Here is an 18,211-nt window from a genome sequence, read left to right on the forward strand (position 1 = left end):
GGCCAGGTATCCACAGCACAGCTGTGGGAGGAGGCGCCTTGGCAGGGAGTGGGCACCTCCTCCTTTTGTTCTCATAGGCAAGACCCTGGGGAATTGCTAGAGTCCATATGTGCCAGGAGTTTAAGAAAAATTCCACCATTCCACACCTTTCTGTGTATCTATATTTATTTGTCCATGCTTGCCCCAAACTGAAATATGTTTGTTGGCCTGAGTCTTACAGATTCAGTAAGTGTTATATTGTAGCAAACAGAGCCTTTAATTAATTAATTAATTAATTAATTTTTTAAAAGTTTAATTTTATTTTACTTATTTTTTTTTGAGATGGAGTCTTAACACTGTCACCTGGACTGGAGTGCAGTGGTGCGATCTCAGCTCACTGCAACCTCTGCCTTTCAGGTTCAGGCGATTCTCCTGTCTCAGCCTCCTGAGTAGCTGGGATTACAGGCGCCCACCACCACGCACAGCTAATCTTTTGTAATTTTAGTAGAGATGGGGTTTCACCATGTTGGCCAGGCTGGTCTCGAACTCTGACCTCGTGATTCATCCGCCTCCCAAAGTGCTGGGATTATAGTCATGAGCCACCATGCCTGGCCTGCCTTTAATTTATTAATCTAATGTTTTTAGTTCCATTATGTTTTTTATATTCATGGTATAAGTGTTAATTAAAATTAAATGTGTGATTACCATTTATATAAGTTTATATGTGATTTGTATACTTATTTACATAACATTTATAATATAGGTTGACTATGTTAATTTTGTTAAAAATTAACATGTAGTAAATATAAAATTAAAAAAATTAAAAATTACTTGATATTAATTTATATTATGTATACTGTATATACCATATATAATCAAATCACTATCAATATCAAATTATATATAAATCTTATATAACATGTTATATAAATTATATAAAAATCTTATATATAGTTATATATAAATCTTATATGTAAGATTATTATATATTGTATTTTAATGTTATATGTGATTATATAATATAGTTATATATAAATCTTGTATATAAGATTATTATATATTATATAGTTGTATATATAAATCTTATTATATATAAGATCATTATTACATATAAATTTTTTTATATATAAGATTATATTGTTATATATAAATCATATATGAGATTATATATTATATAGTTATATATAAATATTATATATGATATAGTTATAGTTATAAATCTTATATATGATTATTATATATGGTATAGTTATCAATATAAATCTTGTTATATATAAGATTTATATATTATATAGTTATAGATATAAATCTTATATATAAGGCTATTATATATTATATAGTTATAGATATAACACTTATGTATAAGATTGTTATATATTATATAATTATATAATTTGGTCTTGGCGGTCATTTGGTTTTAGGGCTTAAGTATCCAGATTTGTCTTACCTTTCCTTATATTACGAAACACCCACCTGGGCACTGTGGCTCACACCTGTAATCTCAGCACTTTAGGAAGCCGAGGCAGGCAGATCACTTTAGCCCAGGATTTTGAGACCAGCCTGGGCAACATAGTGAAACTCCGTCTCTAACAAAAAATACCAAAAATTAGCCAGACATGGTGGTGTGTCTGTAGTCCCAGCTACTTGGGAGCCTGAGGTGGGAGGATCACTTGACCCTGGGGAGGTTGAGGCTGTAGTGAGCCAAGACCCTGCCACTGCGCTCCAGCCTGGGCAACAGAGGGAGACCCTGTCTCAAAAAAAACCCCAAAAAACACAAAAAAACACAACCCCGCACAAAGAAACATCCTAACACCCTATACATAAGTCATTAAATTTGGCAAAAGTGAATAAAATAGATATTTTGGTTTACATATTTCTAAGAAAGGAGTTGAGTTTAGTTAAAAGAGGGTTTACATCCAGATGATATTAGATTTGGGACAGACATTTGCCTTTTACAGCATTTGTTTGAAATCCTGAAAGTGTACTCCTTATAAACAAGGCACATGAAAGTGACAAGGAGCCCTTGTACTCTGTAAAACATTTTTAATGAGTTGTTTTCATATGAGATAATATTCTATTCAGAAGACTTTTAAAAAATTCAAATATTAGATATTTTCATGTCAAAGAAAATATTTAAAGTTTTTTTATTTGTATTTATTAATTATTTTAATTTTTATTTACTTTTTTGAGACAGAGTCTTGCTCTGTTGCCAGGCTGGAGTGAAGTGGCACCATCTTGGCTCACTGCAACCTTCGCCTCCCAGGTTCAAGCAATTCTCCTGCTTCAGCTTCCCGAGTAGCTGGGACTATAGACGTGCGTCACTATGCCCAGCTAATTTTTGTATTTTAGTAGAGATGGGATTTCACCATGTTGGCCAGGCTGATCTCGAACTCCTGACCTCAGATGATCCACCCGCCTCAGCCTCCCAAAGTGTTAGAATTACAGGCATGAGCCACTGCATCTGGCCTAAATATTACTGGTTTTTTTTGAGATGGAGTCTCACTCTGTCACCCAGGCTGGAGTGCAGTGGCATGATCTAGGCTCACTGCAACCTCCACCTCCCAGGTTCAAGTGATCCCCCTGCCTCAGCCTCCCGAGTAGCTGGGATTACAGGCCCGTGCCACCACGCCTGGCTCATTTCTATATTTTTAGTAGAGGTGGGGTTTCCCCACGTTGACTAGGCTAGTCTTAAACTCCTCAGATGATCTGTCCACCTCAGCCTCTCAAAGTTCACTATGTTGGCCAGGCCTGAGCCACCACACCTGGCCAAGCTTTAATCTTACTCTTAATAAATGGCCATACTTTTGCCTCATCATCCTGAGTGTATTCTATATCTGTATTGTACCAATTAGTTCTGTACATGTTTTTCCCACCCAAACAAGCAGTGTAAGAATCTATTCACATGAAGGACTTAGCACAATGTCCTGTGCAGTGTAGAGTCAATAAATAACTGTTGATTATTTGATTGATTACCCTTCCTTTCTTTTCCTTCCTTCCCTTCCTTTCCCTCCTCTCCTCTCGTCTCCTCTCATTCCTCCCTCTCTTCCTCCCCTCCCTCCCTCCTTCCTTCCTTCCTTTTTTTTTCTGTTTTTCTTTTTCTTTCTGACTTGCTCTATTGTCAAGGCTGGCGTGCAGTGGTATGATCATAGCTCATTGCAGCTTCCATCTCCCAGGCTCAAGTGATTCTCCTAACTCAGCCTCTTGAGTAGCTGGGCTGCAGGCATGCACCACCACTCCTGTCTAATTTTTAAATTTTTTGTAGAGGCCCCATCTCTACAAAAATTTGTTTGCCAGGCTAGTCTTGAACTTCTGGAATCCAGTGATTCTTTTACTTTCAGCCTCCCAAAATGCTGGGATTACAGGTATGAGCCACACACCTGGCCTGATTATGCTTTGTGAGTTTCTCCCTGTGGTTATTAAAATGGGGTGCACAGAGTCTGCTGTAACTTATTTGCCAGTGTTTATAAAAGATGGCATCACATATTTTCAGGAGTGAATTCTTTGAGAAAATTGTAATTGTTTATGGGGAAAAGGTTCTAAGCTTGAGGGATGGCCACGTTGGTAAGAAATGGCTACTGGCAGATGCGGTCATTGCCCCTTACACGGTCATTACACCTTACGCAGGTAGGGAAAGGACGTTCAACCATGTTCCCTTAGGTGTGGCTGCACTGGACTCTCAGGAGCCAGGTGTGAGTAGGAAAGGAGAAATCTGTGGGAGAAAAGGGTTGTTTCACTGTGTGGCTTTTTTACATGCTGGGAGAAACGTCCCCCAGCTTTTTCTAGCCGCTGCTTGTGCCCTTACCCTCCAATCATCTCTGTGTGAGCTTTTTAATCTCCTGTAATATTTCTAAAGCTACTTTTAGCTCAATGTCACTAATACTCTTATTTTTATAACTGAATGAAATACATTTTAGTGTGTGTATATTTGATGTTTGAATTTCATAGTAGATTATCTTTTTTCTCTTCTTTCTAAAACAAAATTTTCATTTTATTTTCAAGAGACAGAATCCTGCTTTGTCTCCCAAGCTGGAGTGCAGTGGCAGGGTCAACACACTGTAACCTCAAACTCCTGGGCTCAAGCAACCGTGTCTCAGCCTCCCAAAGTGCTGGGATCATGGGCCTGAGCCACGTGGCCGCTTTTTTCTCTTCTTTCTCTTTTCCCAATCACATATCTTCCTAATTCGTATTTATTTTTTTGGCCATTGAAGCTTTACGAAAAATTAAAAGTATTTTGAAGACTGCAAATAAAAGATATGAGAGTTCCTCTGTTCCAATTAGGTCATGTTAAAAGACAACACTACAACTCATTTAGTTTTGTAGATCTTAATTGGCTTTTGTGATTCTAGAATCTGGCAGCAGTCCAGACCAAAAAGTGGTTCACAGAGCTCTGCCCCACCACACGTGCAGGTTATATGTATAGCCAGAGAAGAGGAAATGACATTCAGAAAAGGGAAGTGAGATACAGACTGCTGGATAGGGTTATAACTCAATATTTGCTTTATTTGAAGGTGATTTGAACAGTTGACTGCCTGTTATTGGCTGAAGTCTGTCTGCTGTCATTGACTGGAACTCAGCTCTGGTTACAGGGGCAAATTTCTAGTTAGGTTTTTAGTTTGTTTATGTATTAAGCTTGGTTGCAGTTCATTACCTAGGACTCCTGTGAAATCTTCTAAAGCCCAAATTTAGTTTTAACAGTTGATCATACAATTATTTATTTATCTATTTATGTATATTTGAGATGGAATCTCACTCTGTCGCCCAGGCTGGAGTGCAGTGGCACAATCTTGGCTCACTGCAACCTCCACCTCCTGGACTGAAGAGATTCTTTTGCCTCAGCCTCTCAAGTAGCTGGGATTACAGGCGTGTGCCACCATGCTTGGTTAATTTTATACTATTTTTGTACTTTTAGTAGAGACAAGGTTTCACTATGTTGGCCAGGCTGGTGTCGAACCCCTGACCTCAAGTGATCCGCTTGCCTTGGCCTCCCAAACTGCTGTGATTACAAGTGTGAGCCGTGGCACCCAGCCTGATTATATAGTAAGTTAAACATTGATGATACTAAAATTTTAGAATTTAAATAGTCATTTCGTTGATCCTTTATAACAAAGAGGTGTGATTCTATTATTTTCCTTGTTTGAATACTTAACAAAATTATTTGTGTTGTATAGTATAACTAGAGGAAGGATTTAATTTCTGTAAATGTAAGCAAAGTTTTTTTCATAAACAGCCTAATAATATTTCTCTACTCTGGACCAGATTAGGAAGAAACAGCAAGAAGTCGTGGGTTTTTTGGAAGCGAATAAAATCGACTTTAAGGAATTAGATATTGCTGGAGATGAAGACAATAGGAAGTGGATGAGAGAGAATGTTCCTGGAGAGAAAAAACCTCAGAATGGGATTCCTCTGCCTCCCCAGATCTTCAATGAGGAACAGTACTGCGGGGTGAGTGTGTGGTTCTCTTAAAAATTCTGCTGTGTGTGTGTTTATTAGAAATTGTCTAAAGCAGATTAATTTTGAGTCAGGATTTGAAATTGTTGACAACTGTCAGGTCGTGATCTATTTCTGCCATCCATTAGCTAATCCATTATGAATAATCAATATTTAAGATTTAGAAAAGGACAAAAACAATATCAAGATGATTCAGAAGTTTTAGGGATTATTTCAGGTTCGTTCTTTTATTTTGAAGAATTGAGGTCACGTGTTCAAACAAAATATACATTTAGTGAGAAATTGTGTTCAGCCTTGCAGTGTGCACACACATGCATCTGTACAGGAATACGGTAAATTTTCTCTGTCGCCCAGACTGGAGTGTAGTGGTGTGATCGTGGGTCACTGCAGCCTCTTTCTCCTGGGCTCAAGTGATCCTCTCACCTCAGACTCCCAAGTAGCTGGGACTGCAGGAGTGCTATACTGCGCCCAGCTAATTTTTAAACCTTTGTAGTGATAGGGTCTCCCTATGTTTCCTAGGCTGCTCTGTAACTCCTGGCCTTAAGCGGTCTTTCTGCCTTGGCCTCCCAAAGTGCTGGGACAATAGTTGTGAGACACCGAGCCCAGCAAGTTTTCACTTTTAGAAAATTGATTTGCAGAAATAAAGTCTTACTATAGATGCAAGATGTATTTATGTAACTTTATGTAATCAGTTTGAAAACTGTTGGTTATAACAATTTTGTTTTATACATTTGATAGTTCATTTCACCATAAGATCACTTTTTCCTAGAGTTTATAGATCATACTTCATAAATCAGGTTGCTGGAAAAAGGTCTTTAGAAGATGAGAACTGAAAATTAACTTAAGAGGTCATCTAGGCCATCTAGGTTATTTCGCAGATGAGGGAACAAGAGCTGTGTGAAGCAGAGAGAATGTCTCAGTGCCATGCTGCTTCAGACTGCTGGAGCCAGGTGTAGGAATCTTAGCTAACCTCTTCTCTTGCTGCACAGAACTGCTGGTTCTTTAGTTCTTTAGGTTACGTTTTCTTTTCTTTTTTCTTTTTTTTGACACGGAGTCTGGCTCTCTTACCCAGGCTGGAGTGCAGTGGCATGATCTTGGCTCACTGCAACCTCCGCCTCCTGGGTTCAAGCGATTTCCCTGCCTCAGCCTCCCAAGTAGCTGGGATTATAGGTGCCTGCCACAACAGGTAGCTGATTTTTGCATTTTTAGTAGAGGCAGGGTTTTGCCATATTATCCAGTCTGGTCTTGAACTCCTGACCTCAGGTGATCCGCCCACCTCGGCCTCCCAAAGTGCTGGGATTACAGGCATGAGCCACCGTGCCCAGCCAGGTTATGTTTTCTTTATTGTTTACTGCCACTGCCTGTTTTATAAATAAAGTTTTATTGGAGCATGTCCACACTCATTCATTTACCTATTATCTGTGGCTAATTTTGCACCATGGCAGATTTGAGTAGATACAGCAGAGACCATGTGACCCACAAGGCCAGAAAGATTTACTGTCTGCTCGTTTACAGAAAAGTTTGCAGACCTCTGATTTGAAGGATGAATTATGTAGTTGTTGGGGGCTTGTATTAGCTTCCTAGTGCTGCTGTAACAAACTGCCACACACTTGGTGGCTGAAAAACAACAGAAATTTTATTCTCTCACAGTTTTGGAGACTGGAAGTTTGAAATCAAGATGTGGGTGCAGATTGGTTCCTTCTGGAGGCTCTGAGGGAGAATCCGTTCCGTGCTTCTTTCCTAGCTTCTAAAGCTTGCCAACAGTTCTTGGCACTTCTTGGCTTATAGAAGTATCTCTGATCTCTGCCCCCGTTCTCACATGGAGTGTGTCTCTCTGTGTTCATATGGCCTTCTCGTAAGGACAGCAGTCATGGGAATAGGGCCCACTCTAATCTGGTATGGCTTTGCAAAGATCCTATTTCCAAGTAAGGTAACTTTCTTTCTTTCTTTCTTTTTTTTGAGACGGAGTTTCTTTCTTGTCGCCCAGGCTGGAGTGCAGCGGTACAATCTCTGCTCACTGCAACCTCCACCTCCTGGGTTTAAGTGATTCTTCTGCCTCAGCCTTGTTAGTAGCTGGGATTACAGGAGTGTGCCACCGTGTCTGGCTAATTTTTGTATTTTTAGTAGAGACAGGGTTTCGCCATGTTGGCCAGGCTGGTCTCGAACTCCTGACCTCAGGTGATCCGCCTGCCTTAGCCTTTCAAAGTGCTGGGATTACAGGTGTGAGCCACTATGCCTGGCCCAAATAAGGTCACTTTCACTATATAATATCATTTCTATTATATAATTGAGAAATTAATGTATATACCCACTCTGAAAATTTAAGGTGATTCAAAATGGTCTCTAGTGAAAATTATTTCCCTCCATTTCTATTCGTTATTTATTTATTTAAGAGAGAGTGTTTTGCTCTGTTGCCCAGGCTGGAGTGCCTTGGTACAGTTGTTGTACCAGAGCGAGCATAGAAAGTCCACACCAAGACAAAAGTATGCCAAATTGCAGGGTCTTTATTGCCGGCGGCCACGGAGGAGTCACATCTCTCCAACCCGCGGCCCCGAAAGGAGGGTGTCAAGACCTTTTATGCCCGTAAACCACCTCCTGGGCAGGGGTGGGGGCAAGAGGCTTTGGACATTCCGAGGGCCAGTGGACTTTGGATATTCTGTAAACCACTTCCTGGGTGGGGGTGAGGGTGAGGGGACATTCCAAGGGCCAGGGGACTTTGGACATTCCAATTGTTACTTAAGTGGTTCACAGAAGTCAAGATAAGCATTAGTTTACACCTTGCCTGGGGAGGGTGGAAATTACAGACCTTAGTTACTTATTACAAGTCACAGGGGCCAAGATGGCGTAGGTTTGGACTGCTTGCCTGTCACATCAGGGTTACAGAGAGCAGTTTCAACAGAAAGCCAAGGTATGGTTGAGGTATGCAGTTTTATGGGGCTTTTACTATGTTACACAATCATGCCTGGCTAATTTTTATTTTTTTTTGTTTGTAGAGACAAAGGTGTCTCACTATGTTACCCAGGCTGGTCTCAAACTCCTGGCCTTAGGCAAACTCCTGGCCTCAAAGTATTGGGATTGCAGGCATGAGCCACTGTATCTGGTGCCCCCTCTGATTTCTGACCCCTGTCACTCTAGCTACCTTCCCCTGAGCCAGGCTGGCCCTGTGGTCCTGTGATCTGGCATGCCGCACAGGACCCCATGCACAGGAGAGCTCTATACTTGGTTTAATGTTCTCCCATTGCTGTCTTGAAATTCTCAACAACTTTTGAAGGAAGGGCTTCATGTTTTCATTTTGCACTGGCTCTTTTGAATTCTGTAGCTGATCCTACTCTGAGGCAGTAAATTTTGTGTTTGGTCTTCCAGAAATTTTCTATGTAGATTTACAACTGAGTGTCATTTAAAAAATCAGAGTGTGTTATATACTTTGTTCTGTTTACCTAATAACTGCATCTCAGAGTTCACAGTGTAGCTGCTGCACATGTTATTTTATTTATTTTAATTTTGTGATAGGGTCTTGCTGTGTCACCCTGGCAGGAGTGCAGTGGCTCAATCATAGCTCACTGCAGCATCAAACTCCTGGGCTCAAGGGAAGCGATCCTCTTGCCTCAGCCTCCTCCGTAGCTGGGACTACAGGTGTGCACCACCACAAGTAGCTAATGCTTTTTATTTTTTGTAGAGATAGGGTCTCACTATATTTCCCAGACTGGTCTCACACTCCTAGCTTTAAGTGATGCAGCCACCTTGCCTCCCACAGTGTTGGGATTATAGGTGTGAGCTGCTGTGCCTGGCTGCCCCATATTTTAAAGGCTGCAAAATGTTCCATTGTGTTTAACATGGTTTTTTTGGCAGGGTCCTCTAATAAAGAACGTTCAGGTTGTTTTCAGCCTCTCACCATTACAAACAATGCTGTGGGAATCATCTTTATATATAATAGATGTTTGTATCCTGTATGAGTGTGTATATGTATGCAGGATAAATTCCTGGAAGACATCTGAGTTAAAGTACATATGCATCTCACATTTTGATCAATATTGGCAAAAGGCCCCCTGTCGCAGTTGTACCAGTTTATACATTTGCATCAGCTGAGTTTGAGAGTGGCTAGTTCCCTGTGACTTTGATGACACTGCGTATTGCATACTTTTGGAACTGTAGATGAAACATGAATTCTCATTGCTTCTACTTGGATTTCTTTCTTTATGGGTAACTTGAACATCTTTTAAAACTATGTTTATAAGTTATCTGTGCTTTTTCTATGATTTACTTATACATATTCTTTGCCATTTTCCCATTGGGTTATAGGTAATGTTTATTGGTTTCTAAGAGTTTTTGCATATGAAAGAAAGTAGCCCTTTGACCATATTTATTACTTCATTCTCACACTGCTAATAAAGACATACCCAGGACTGGGTAATTTATAAAGGAAAGAGGTTTAATTGACTCACAATACAGCATGGCTGGGGAGGCCTCAGGAGACCTACAATCATGGTGGAAGGGGAAGCAAGCATGTCTTTCTTCACATGACTGCAGGAAAGAGAAGTGCATAGTGAAGACAGGGAAAAGTCCCTTATAAAACCATCAGATCTCATGAGAACTCACTATCATGAGAACAGCATGAGGGAACCACCCTCATAATTCAGTTACCTCCCACTGGGTCCCTCTCATGTCATGTTATGGGAACTACAATTCAAGATGAGATTTGGGTGGGGACACAGCCAAATCATATTACCACAAATGTTGCAAATATTTCCTCCAATTTCTTACTTGTCTTTTGACTTTCAAAGGGGATTTTTTTTTTTTTTGCATTGCAGAACGTAAAATTTTTTTGAGGTAGCCAAATTTATTAGTCTTTTCTTGTTGTGATTCCTGAATTCTGATTCTTGTTTAGAAAAGCTTTCGGTGCTCAGAAATTATAAGAAGAATCATCTCATGCTTCTTCTAGTACTTTTCCAGGGAAAGTAAGATTTTAAAAGTCTTGGTTTGCTTATTTTAATCCTTTTAAATTTAAGTGGGTTACAGTAGACACAATATTGATGTAGTTTTCCACCTATGTTAACTCCTATGATAAAAGTACTACGGTTATTTTCTGCTATAAAAATAAGATCTCAGAGTCATCTCTTATCCCAGGTTGCTGTGATCTAGTAATTTTTCTTCATTTTAATTGTGGAGGAAAAAGAAAAGATTTTCCAAATGACTGCTATTTTTAAGATGTATTTTCCTATTACAAATATGGATCTAATGAAATAAATATACAAATTGTTTCATGCTTAACTGTTTTTAATTCTTTTCAGTTCTACCTTCAGAGAAGTATTTGTAGTTTACTTTACAAGAAAGCTTTGCTTAATTTGCTTTTCTGTGGTCTATGGACACACTTAAAAAAATACATTCATGAAGAAGAGGGCTTTGTTTCCAGAAAGTGGTAAACCCATGATTATTTTTATTGTGTGCTCAGATTTTAAAAGGAGACTCAAAAGTTCTGAAGGACATGTAGGCTTAAAATAATGTCAGTCTGGATAGTCATTGTCTCTTTCTACGTGATTAAAATGTATATAACTGTTATTTAAATGGTCTCCCTGGCTTCTGAAGATTCTTGAATGATCAACCATATGTCATGCCTGATGATGACAGTAGGTGGAAAGAAAACCCAGAGGCAAGCAGTACATTTCAGTGGGCAGTGAGGGGATTGGACATCAAGGGTAGTCCTCAGTGCCTTCCTGCCCCTGCCAGTTTGAACTTCTGCTACTCTATGCAGAGCAAATGAAGATATTATCTCAAGAGCCAGGGCAGACAACTGCTAGATTGAGAAAGGAGTCACCACACTGGAAGCCAGGCACAGTTGAGGCCAGGCTCCCTGCCTGGCAGAGGAATGTGAACTGGAAAGAGCAGACACATCTGTTGATGACAAGTTGGCATCTGTGCATTTCAGCTCAGGTAAGGGCTGGGGTGCCTGCCTGGGACCAAGATAGCCTGGGCCTGACTGAACACAACCTAAGAGGAACTGGATTGTTCAGCACAAGAGGTGCCCATTTAGCAGAGGGACGAGTGTCTCCAGGTATACAGGACTGTGAGGAAAGATAGGATGCAAACCCAATTAGGGTGGGGAGAGGGCTTCTTAACATATCAATGTTACTGAACAAACTATTTTATGTTCCTAAAATTTATTTTGAAATATGTCATAATGTGATAAGATGTGTATAATTTAAAAAGGAATGATACAATGAGCTACCATTGCATGCACCATTTAGTTTAAGAAGGACAGTATACTATTATTAGAAACATGGAAGTCCTTTGTGTGCCTCTCCCTGATCTCATCCCTCCCCCTTTGCATCAGTGATAGTCACTATAATGAAAGGGTCTTGCTCTGTCACCCAGGCTGGAGGGCAGTGGCATGATCATGGCTCACTACAGCCTCAATCTCCTGGACTCGATTGATCCTCCTGCCTCAGCTTCCTGAATAGCTGAGACTTTAGGTGTGTGGCACCACCCTAGCTAAATTTTGTATTTTTTGTAGAGATGGTATATCCCTGTGTTGCTGAGGTTGGTCTTGAACTCCTGGGCTCAAGCAATTCTCCTGCCTTGACCTCACAAAGTGCTGGGATTACTGGTGTGAGTCACTGTGCCCAGACACAGGTTTTTATTTTTTCATTTAAAAACCTTTGTCTTCCTTTACCTCCCTGAATATGCACATAGCTTACTATGACACGTGTTTCCATTGCCATCCCCTATTCCCAAACAAATATAATTTTCTTTTAGAGAGCTTCTTATTCATCTGGGAAGCTCACTGGGTTTGGGCTCTTCCCTGCGGAAAACACTTCAGTTTCCTTAATGAATAGACTGTTTAGGTTTTCTACTTTTTCATAAGTTGGTTTTCATAATTATGTTTCCATAAATTCTAAGATGTCTACTTCATCTATGTTTTAAGTTTTATTTATTTATTTTTTAAGAATCAGGCTCTTTGTTGCCCAGACTGGAGTGTAATGTGCCTAGCTTTGAGCTTGTTTTTAAGTTTTAAAGTCTAGTATAACTTTTTATTCAAAATTAAGAGGAAGGTATAGAAATTTCCCATATACCCGCTGTTTCCACACATGCAGAGCCTCCCCCATTATCAACATCTCCCAAAGTTTTAAATAAGATATTCTTATTACCTGTTTAAAATAAGCAGTTATATACTCTCTTATTTCCTATGTGTCTGTTTTGTCTTCTCTCTCTTTTTAAATTTATCTTGCTCATAGTTTTTTGTTTGTTTGTTTGTTTTTGGTCTTTTAACTTATTGATTCTGTTCTCTCTATACTTATATCTTTATAACTACTTTTTATCTTATTTAAAAAATTTCTCTCTTGCCTTTATCATTTTTCCCTTCTATACACTTTGGTTTTTTTCCCCGACTTACCTTAATGTTAAGTTAGAGGCTAAGCTCACTTTTAACCGTTTTTTTCTCTAATGTAAATATTTAAGGCTGGAAATTTCTCACTGAGTACTGTCAGTTCATTCCATATGTTTTGATATGCAGTATTTTCTTTATTATTAAGTTTACATGTTAAAACATTTATACCTTTCTTTTTTGACCCATGCATTGAAATTATGAGTACGTTTGGAGTTTCTTCTACTTTGTTATATGCTTTTAATTTTTTTCAGTTTTGCAGTCTTTTTTATCTTTTCTTGATATAATTTTATTGATTAAAGTCTTTTTTTTCTAATTTTATTTTCCCCTTAATTCAAATAATCTATCCTTTCAGTGGTTAACTTAGCTATTTTAACACACATGCTTAATTTTAATTAGTTAAAGATAATCAGTATCGTTACTTTTGTCTCAAACATTTTTATTTTTATTTTTTTTAGATGGAGTCTCAGTCTGTCACCCAGGATGGAGTGCAGTGGCACAATCTTGGCTCACTGCAGCCTCTACCTCCCAGGTTCAAGTGATTCTCCTGCCTCAGCCTCCTGAGTAGCTGGGATTATAGGCACCCACCACCATGCCTGGCTAATTTTTTTGTATTTTTAGTAGAGGTGGCGTTTCACCATGTTGGCCAGGCTGGTCTTGAACTCCTGAACTCAGGTGATCTGCCCGCCTCAGCCTCCCAAAGTGCTGGGATTACAGGCGTGAACAATCATGCCTGGTCTGTTCCAAACATTAAAAGAACCTTTAGACATTTTAACCCTAATCACTCTCTCTATTTACATGTGTTTGGTTTTTCAGTATTTTAGTTGGCCTTTCATCCCACTCCACAAATTAGACATTTCTGTTCATTGGTTGTGTAGTCAATGATTGTTCAGACTTAGATTTACCCACATATTTACTATTAATTTTATCTTTACTTCTTGAATCTCAGATTTCCATCTGGAATTATTTTCTTCTTCCTGAATACATCCTATACGTTTCTCTAAGTGATGGTCTCTTGGTGGTAACTTCTCTAAGTTTTTGTTTGTTTAAAAGAAGATATTTTCCAGACAACTGTCTTTTTTTCACCTTCGTGCTTGAAAAAATAGCTTTACTGAGTCTGGAATTCTGGGTTGATGGTTGTTTTTTCTTTTTTTTTTTTTTTTTTTTTTTTTTTTTTTTTTTTAATTGCATTTTAGGTTTTGGGGTACATGTGAAAAACATGCAATGTTGTTGCATAGGTGCTTTCATGGCAGTGTGATTTGCTGCCTCCCTCCCCCTCACCCATATCTGGCATTTCTCCCCATGCTATCCCTCCCCAACTCCCCTCCCCGCTGTCCCCCCCATTCCCCCACAACAGACCCCCGTGTACAGTGCTCCCCTCCCTGTGTCCATGTGTTCTCCTTGTTCAACACCCTCCTATGAGTGAGAACATGTGGTGTTTGGTTTTGTGTTCTTGTGTCAGTTTGCTGAGAATGATGGTTTCCAGGTTCATCCATGTCCCTACAAAGGACGCGAACTCCTCATTTTTAATGGCTGCATAATATTCCATGGTGTATATGTGCCACATTTTTCCTGTCCAGTCTATCATCGATGGGCATTTGGGTTGGTTCCAGGTCTTTGCTATTGTAAACTGTGCTGCAATGAACATTCGTGTGCATGTGTCCTTATAGTAGAACGATTTATAATCCTTTGGATATATGCCCAGTAATGGGATTGCTGGGTCAAATGGAATTTCTATTTCTAGGTCCTTGAGGAATCGCCACACTGTTTTCCACAGTGGTTGAACTAATTTACACTCCCACCAACAGTGTAAAAGTGTTCCTATTTCTCCACATCCTCTCCAGCATCTATTTTCTCCAGATTTTTTAATGATCGCCATTCTAACTGGTGTGAGATGGTATCTCAATGTAGTTTTGATTTGCATTTCTCTAATGACCAGTGATGATGAGCATTTTTTCATATGTTTGTTGGCCTCTTGTATGTCTTCTTTTGTAAAGTATCTGTTCATATCCTTCGCCCATTTTTGAATGGGCTTGTTTGTTTTTTTCTTGTAAATCTTTTTTAGCTCGTTGTAAATTCTGGATATCAGCCCTTTGTCAGATGGGTAGGCTGCAAAAATTTTTTCCCATTCTGTTGGTTGCCGATTCACTCTATTGACTGTTTCTTTTGCCGTGCAGAAGCTGTGGAGTTTGATTAGGTCCCATTTGTCTATTTTGGCTTTTGTTGCCAATGCTTTTGGTGTTTTGGTCATAAAGTCCTTGCCTACGCCTATGTCCTGAATGGTTTTGCCTAGGTTTCCTTCTAGTGTTTTTATGGTGTTAGGCCTTATGTTTAAGTCTTTAATCCATCTGGAGTCAATTTTAGTGTAAGGTGTCAGGAAGGGGTCGAGTTTCTGCTTTCTGCATATGGTTAGCCAGTTTTCCCAACACCACTTATTGAACAGGGAATCCTTTCCCCATTGCTTGTTTTTATCAGGTTTGTCAAAGATCGGGTGGTTGTAGATATGTTGTGTCGCCTCCGACGCCTCTGTTCTGTTCCATTGGTCTATATCTCTGTTTTGGTACCAGTACCATGCTGTTTTGATTACCGTAGCCTTGTAGTAGAGTTTGAAGTCCGGTAGTGTGATGCCTCCTGCTTTGTTCTTTTTGCTTAGAATTGACTTGGCTATGCGGGCTCTCTTTTGGTTCCATATGAAGTTTAAGGTGGTTTTTTCCAGTTCTGTGAAGAAGGTCATTGGTAGCTTGATGGGGATAGCGTTGAATCTGTAAATTACTTTGGGCAGTATGGCCATTTTCACGATATTAATTCTTCCTAACCATGAACATGGAATGTTTCTCCATCTGTTTGTGTCCTCTCTTATTTCGTTGAGCAGTGGTTTGTAGTTCTCCTTGAAGAGGTCCTTTACGTTCCTTGTTAGTTGTATTCCTAGGTATTTTATTCTCTTTGTAGCAATTGTGAATGGCAGTTCGTTCTTGATTTGGCTCTCTTTAAGTCTATTATTGGTGTATAGGAATGCTTGTGATTTTTGCACATTGATTTTGTATCCTGAGACTTTGCTGAAGTTGCTTATCAGTTTCAGGAGATTTTGGGCTGAGATGATAGGGTCTTCTAGATATACAATCATGTCATCTGCAAATAGAGACAATTTGACTTCCTCCTTTCCTAATTGAATACCCTTTATTTCTTTTTCTTGTCTGATTGCTCTGGCTAGAACTTCCAGTACTATATTGAACAGGAGTGGTGAGAGAGGGCATCCTTGTCTAGTGCCCGATTTCAAAGGGAATGCTTCCAGTTTTTGCCCATTCAGTATGATATTGGCTGTTGGTTTGTCATAAATAGCTTTTATTATTTTGAGGTACGTTCCGTCGATACCTAGTTTATTGAGAGTTTTTAGCATAAAGGGCTGTTGAATTTTGTCGAAGGCCTTCTCTGCATCAATTGAGATAATCATGTGGTTTTTGTCTTTGGTTCTGTTTATGTGGTGAATTACATTTATAGACTTGCGTATATTGAACCAGCCTTGCATCCCCGGGATGAATCCTACTTGATCATGGTGGATAAGCTTTTTGATGTGCTGTTGCAATCGGCTTGCCAGTATTTTATTGAAGATTTTTGCATCTATGTTCATCATGGATATTGGCCTGTAATTTTCTTTTCTTGTTGAGTCTCTGCCGGGTTTTGGTATTAGGATGATGTTGGTCTCATAAAATGATTTGGGAAGGATTCCTTCTTTTTGGATTATTTGAAATAGTTTCAGTAGGAATGGTACCAGTTCCTCTTTGTATGTCTGGTAGAATTCGGCTGTGAACCCATCTGGACCTGGGCTTTTTTTGGGTGGTAGGCTCTTTATTGCTGCCTCGACTTCAGACCTTGTTATTGGTCTATTCAGGGTTTCGACTTCTTCCTGGTTTAGGCTTGGGAGGAGGCAACTGTCCAGGAATTTATCCATTTCTTCCAGGTTTTCTAGTTTATGTGCATAGAGTTGTTTGTAATAATCTCTGATGATGGTTTGAATTTCTCTGGCATCTGTGGTGATATCCCCTTTATCATTTTTTACTGCATCTATTTGGTTATTCTCTCTTTTCTTTTTTATTAGTCTGGCTAGTGGTCTGTCTATTTTGTTGATCTTTTCAAAAAACCAGCTCCTGGATTTATTGATTTTTTGAAGGGTTTTTCGTGTCTCTATCTCCTTCAATTCTGCTTTGATCTTAGTTATTTCTTGTCTTCTGCTAGGTTTTGGATTTTTTTGATCTTGCTCCTCTAGCTCTTTCAATTTTGACGATAGAGTGTCAATTTTAGATCTCTCCTTTCTTCTCATGTGGGCACCTATTGCTATATATTTTCCTCTAGAGACTGCTTTAAATGTGTCCCAGAGATTCTGGTATGTGGTGTCTTCGTTCTCGTTGGTTTCAAAGAACATCTTTATTTCTGCCTTCATTTCAGTGTTTATCCAGTCAACATTCAGGAGAAAGTTGTTCAATTTCCATGAGGCTGTGCGGTTCTGGGTTGGCTTCTGAATTCTGAGTTCTAACTTGATTGCACTGTGGTCTGAGAGACTGTTTGTTATGGTTTCCGTTCTTTTGCATTTGCTGAGGAGTGATTTACTTCCAATTATGTGGTCAATTTTAGAGTAGGTGTGATGTGGTGCTGAGAAGAATGTATATTCTGTGGATTTGGGGTAGAGAGTTCTGCAAATGTCTATTAGGTTTGCTTGGTCCAGGTCTGAGTTCAAATCCTGGATATCCTTGTTAATTTTCTGTCTTGTTGATCTGTCTAATATTGACAATGGGGTGTTGAAGTCTCCCACTATTATTGTGTGGGAGTCTAGGTCTCTTTGTAAGTCTTTAAGAACTTGCCTTATGTATCTGGGTGCTCCTGTATTGGGTGCATATATATTTAGGATCGTTAGCTCTTCTTGTTGCATTGATCCTTTTACCATTATGTAATGTCCTTCTTTGTCTCTTTTGATCTTTGTTGCTTTAAAGTCTATTTTATCAGAGATGAGAATTGCAACTCCTGCTTTTTTTTGTTCTCCATTTGCTTGGTAAATCTTCCTCCATCCCTTTATTTTGAGCCTTTGTGTATCCTTGCTTGTGAGGTGGGTTTCCTGGATACAGCACACTGATGGGTTTTGGCTTTTTATCCAATTTGCCAATCTGTGTCTTTTGATTGGGGCATTTAGTCCGTTTACATTTAGGGTTAATATTGTTATGTGTGAATTTGATCCTGTCATTTTGATGCTAGCTGGCTGTTTTGCCCATTGGTTGATGCAGATTCTTCATTGTGTTGATGCTCTTTACCATTTCGTGCATTTTTGGAGTGGCTGGTACTGGTTGTTTTTTTCTATGTGTAGTGCCTCCTTCAGGAGCTCTTGTAAAGCTGGTCTGGTGATGATGAAATCTCTGA

At 39.3% G+C, this 18,211-nt stretch overlaps 1 protein-coding gene across 2 annotated transcripts in view; it reads left to right on the forward strand.

Moving 5' to 3' along the window:
• The window catches only part of SH3BGR (SH3 domain binding glutamate rich protein), a 62,356-nt gene that overhangs the window by 11,059 nt on the left and 33,086 nt on the right, over nt 1-18,211 (forward strand). For both annotated transcript variants that reach the window (XM_012445232.3, XM_012445224.2), the window contains exon 2: nt 5,236-5,421. In XM_012445232.3, the coding sequence (XP_012300655.1) occupies nt 5,335-5,421 (87 nt within the window). In that variant the 5' untranslated portion in view covers nt 5,236-5,334. The remainder of the gene's footprint in view (nt 1-5,235; nt 5,422-18,211) is intronic.

The sequence above is a fragment of the Aotus nancymaae genome, unplaced genomic scaffold (genome assembly GCF_030222135.1).
Source record: "Aotus nancymaae isolate 86718 unplaced genomic scaffold, 86718_ANA_hifiasm-v0.15.2.pri h1tg000022l_1, whole genome shotgun sequence".
NCBI lineage: Eukaryota > Metazoa > Chordata > Mammalia > Primates > Aotidae > Aotus > Aotus nancymaae.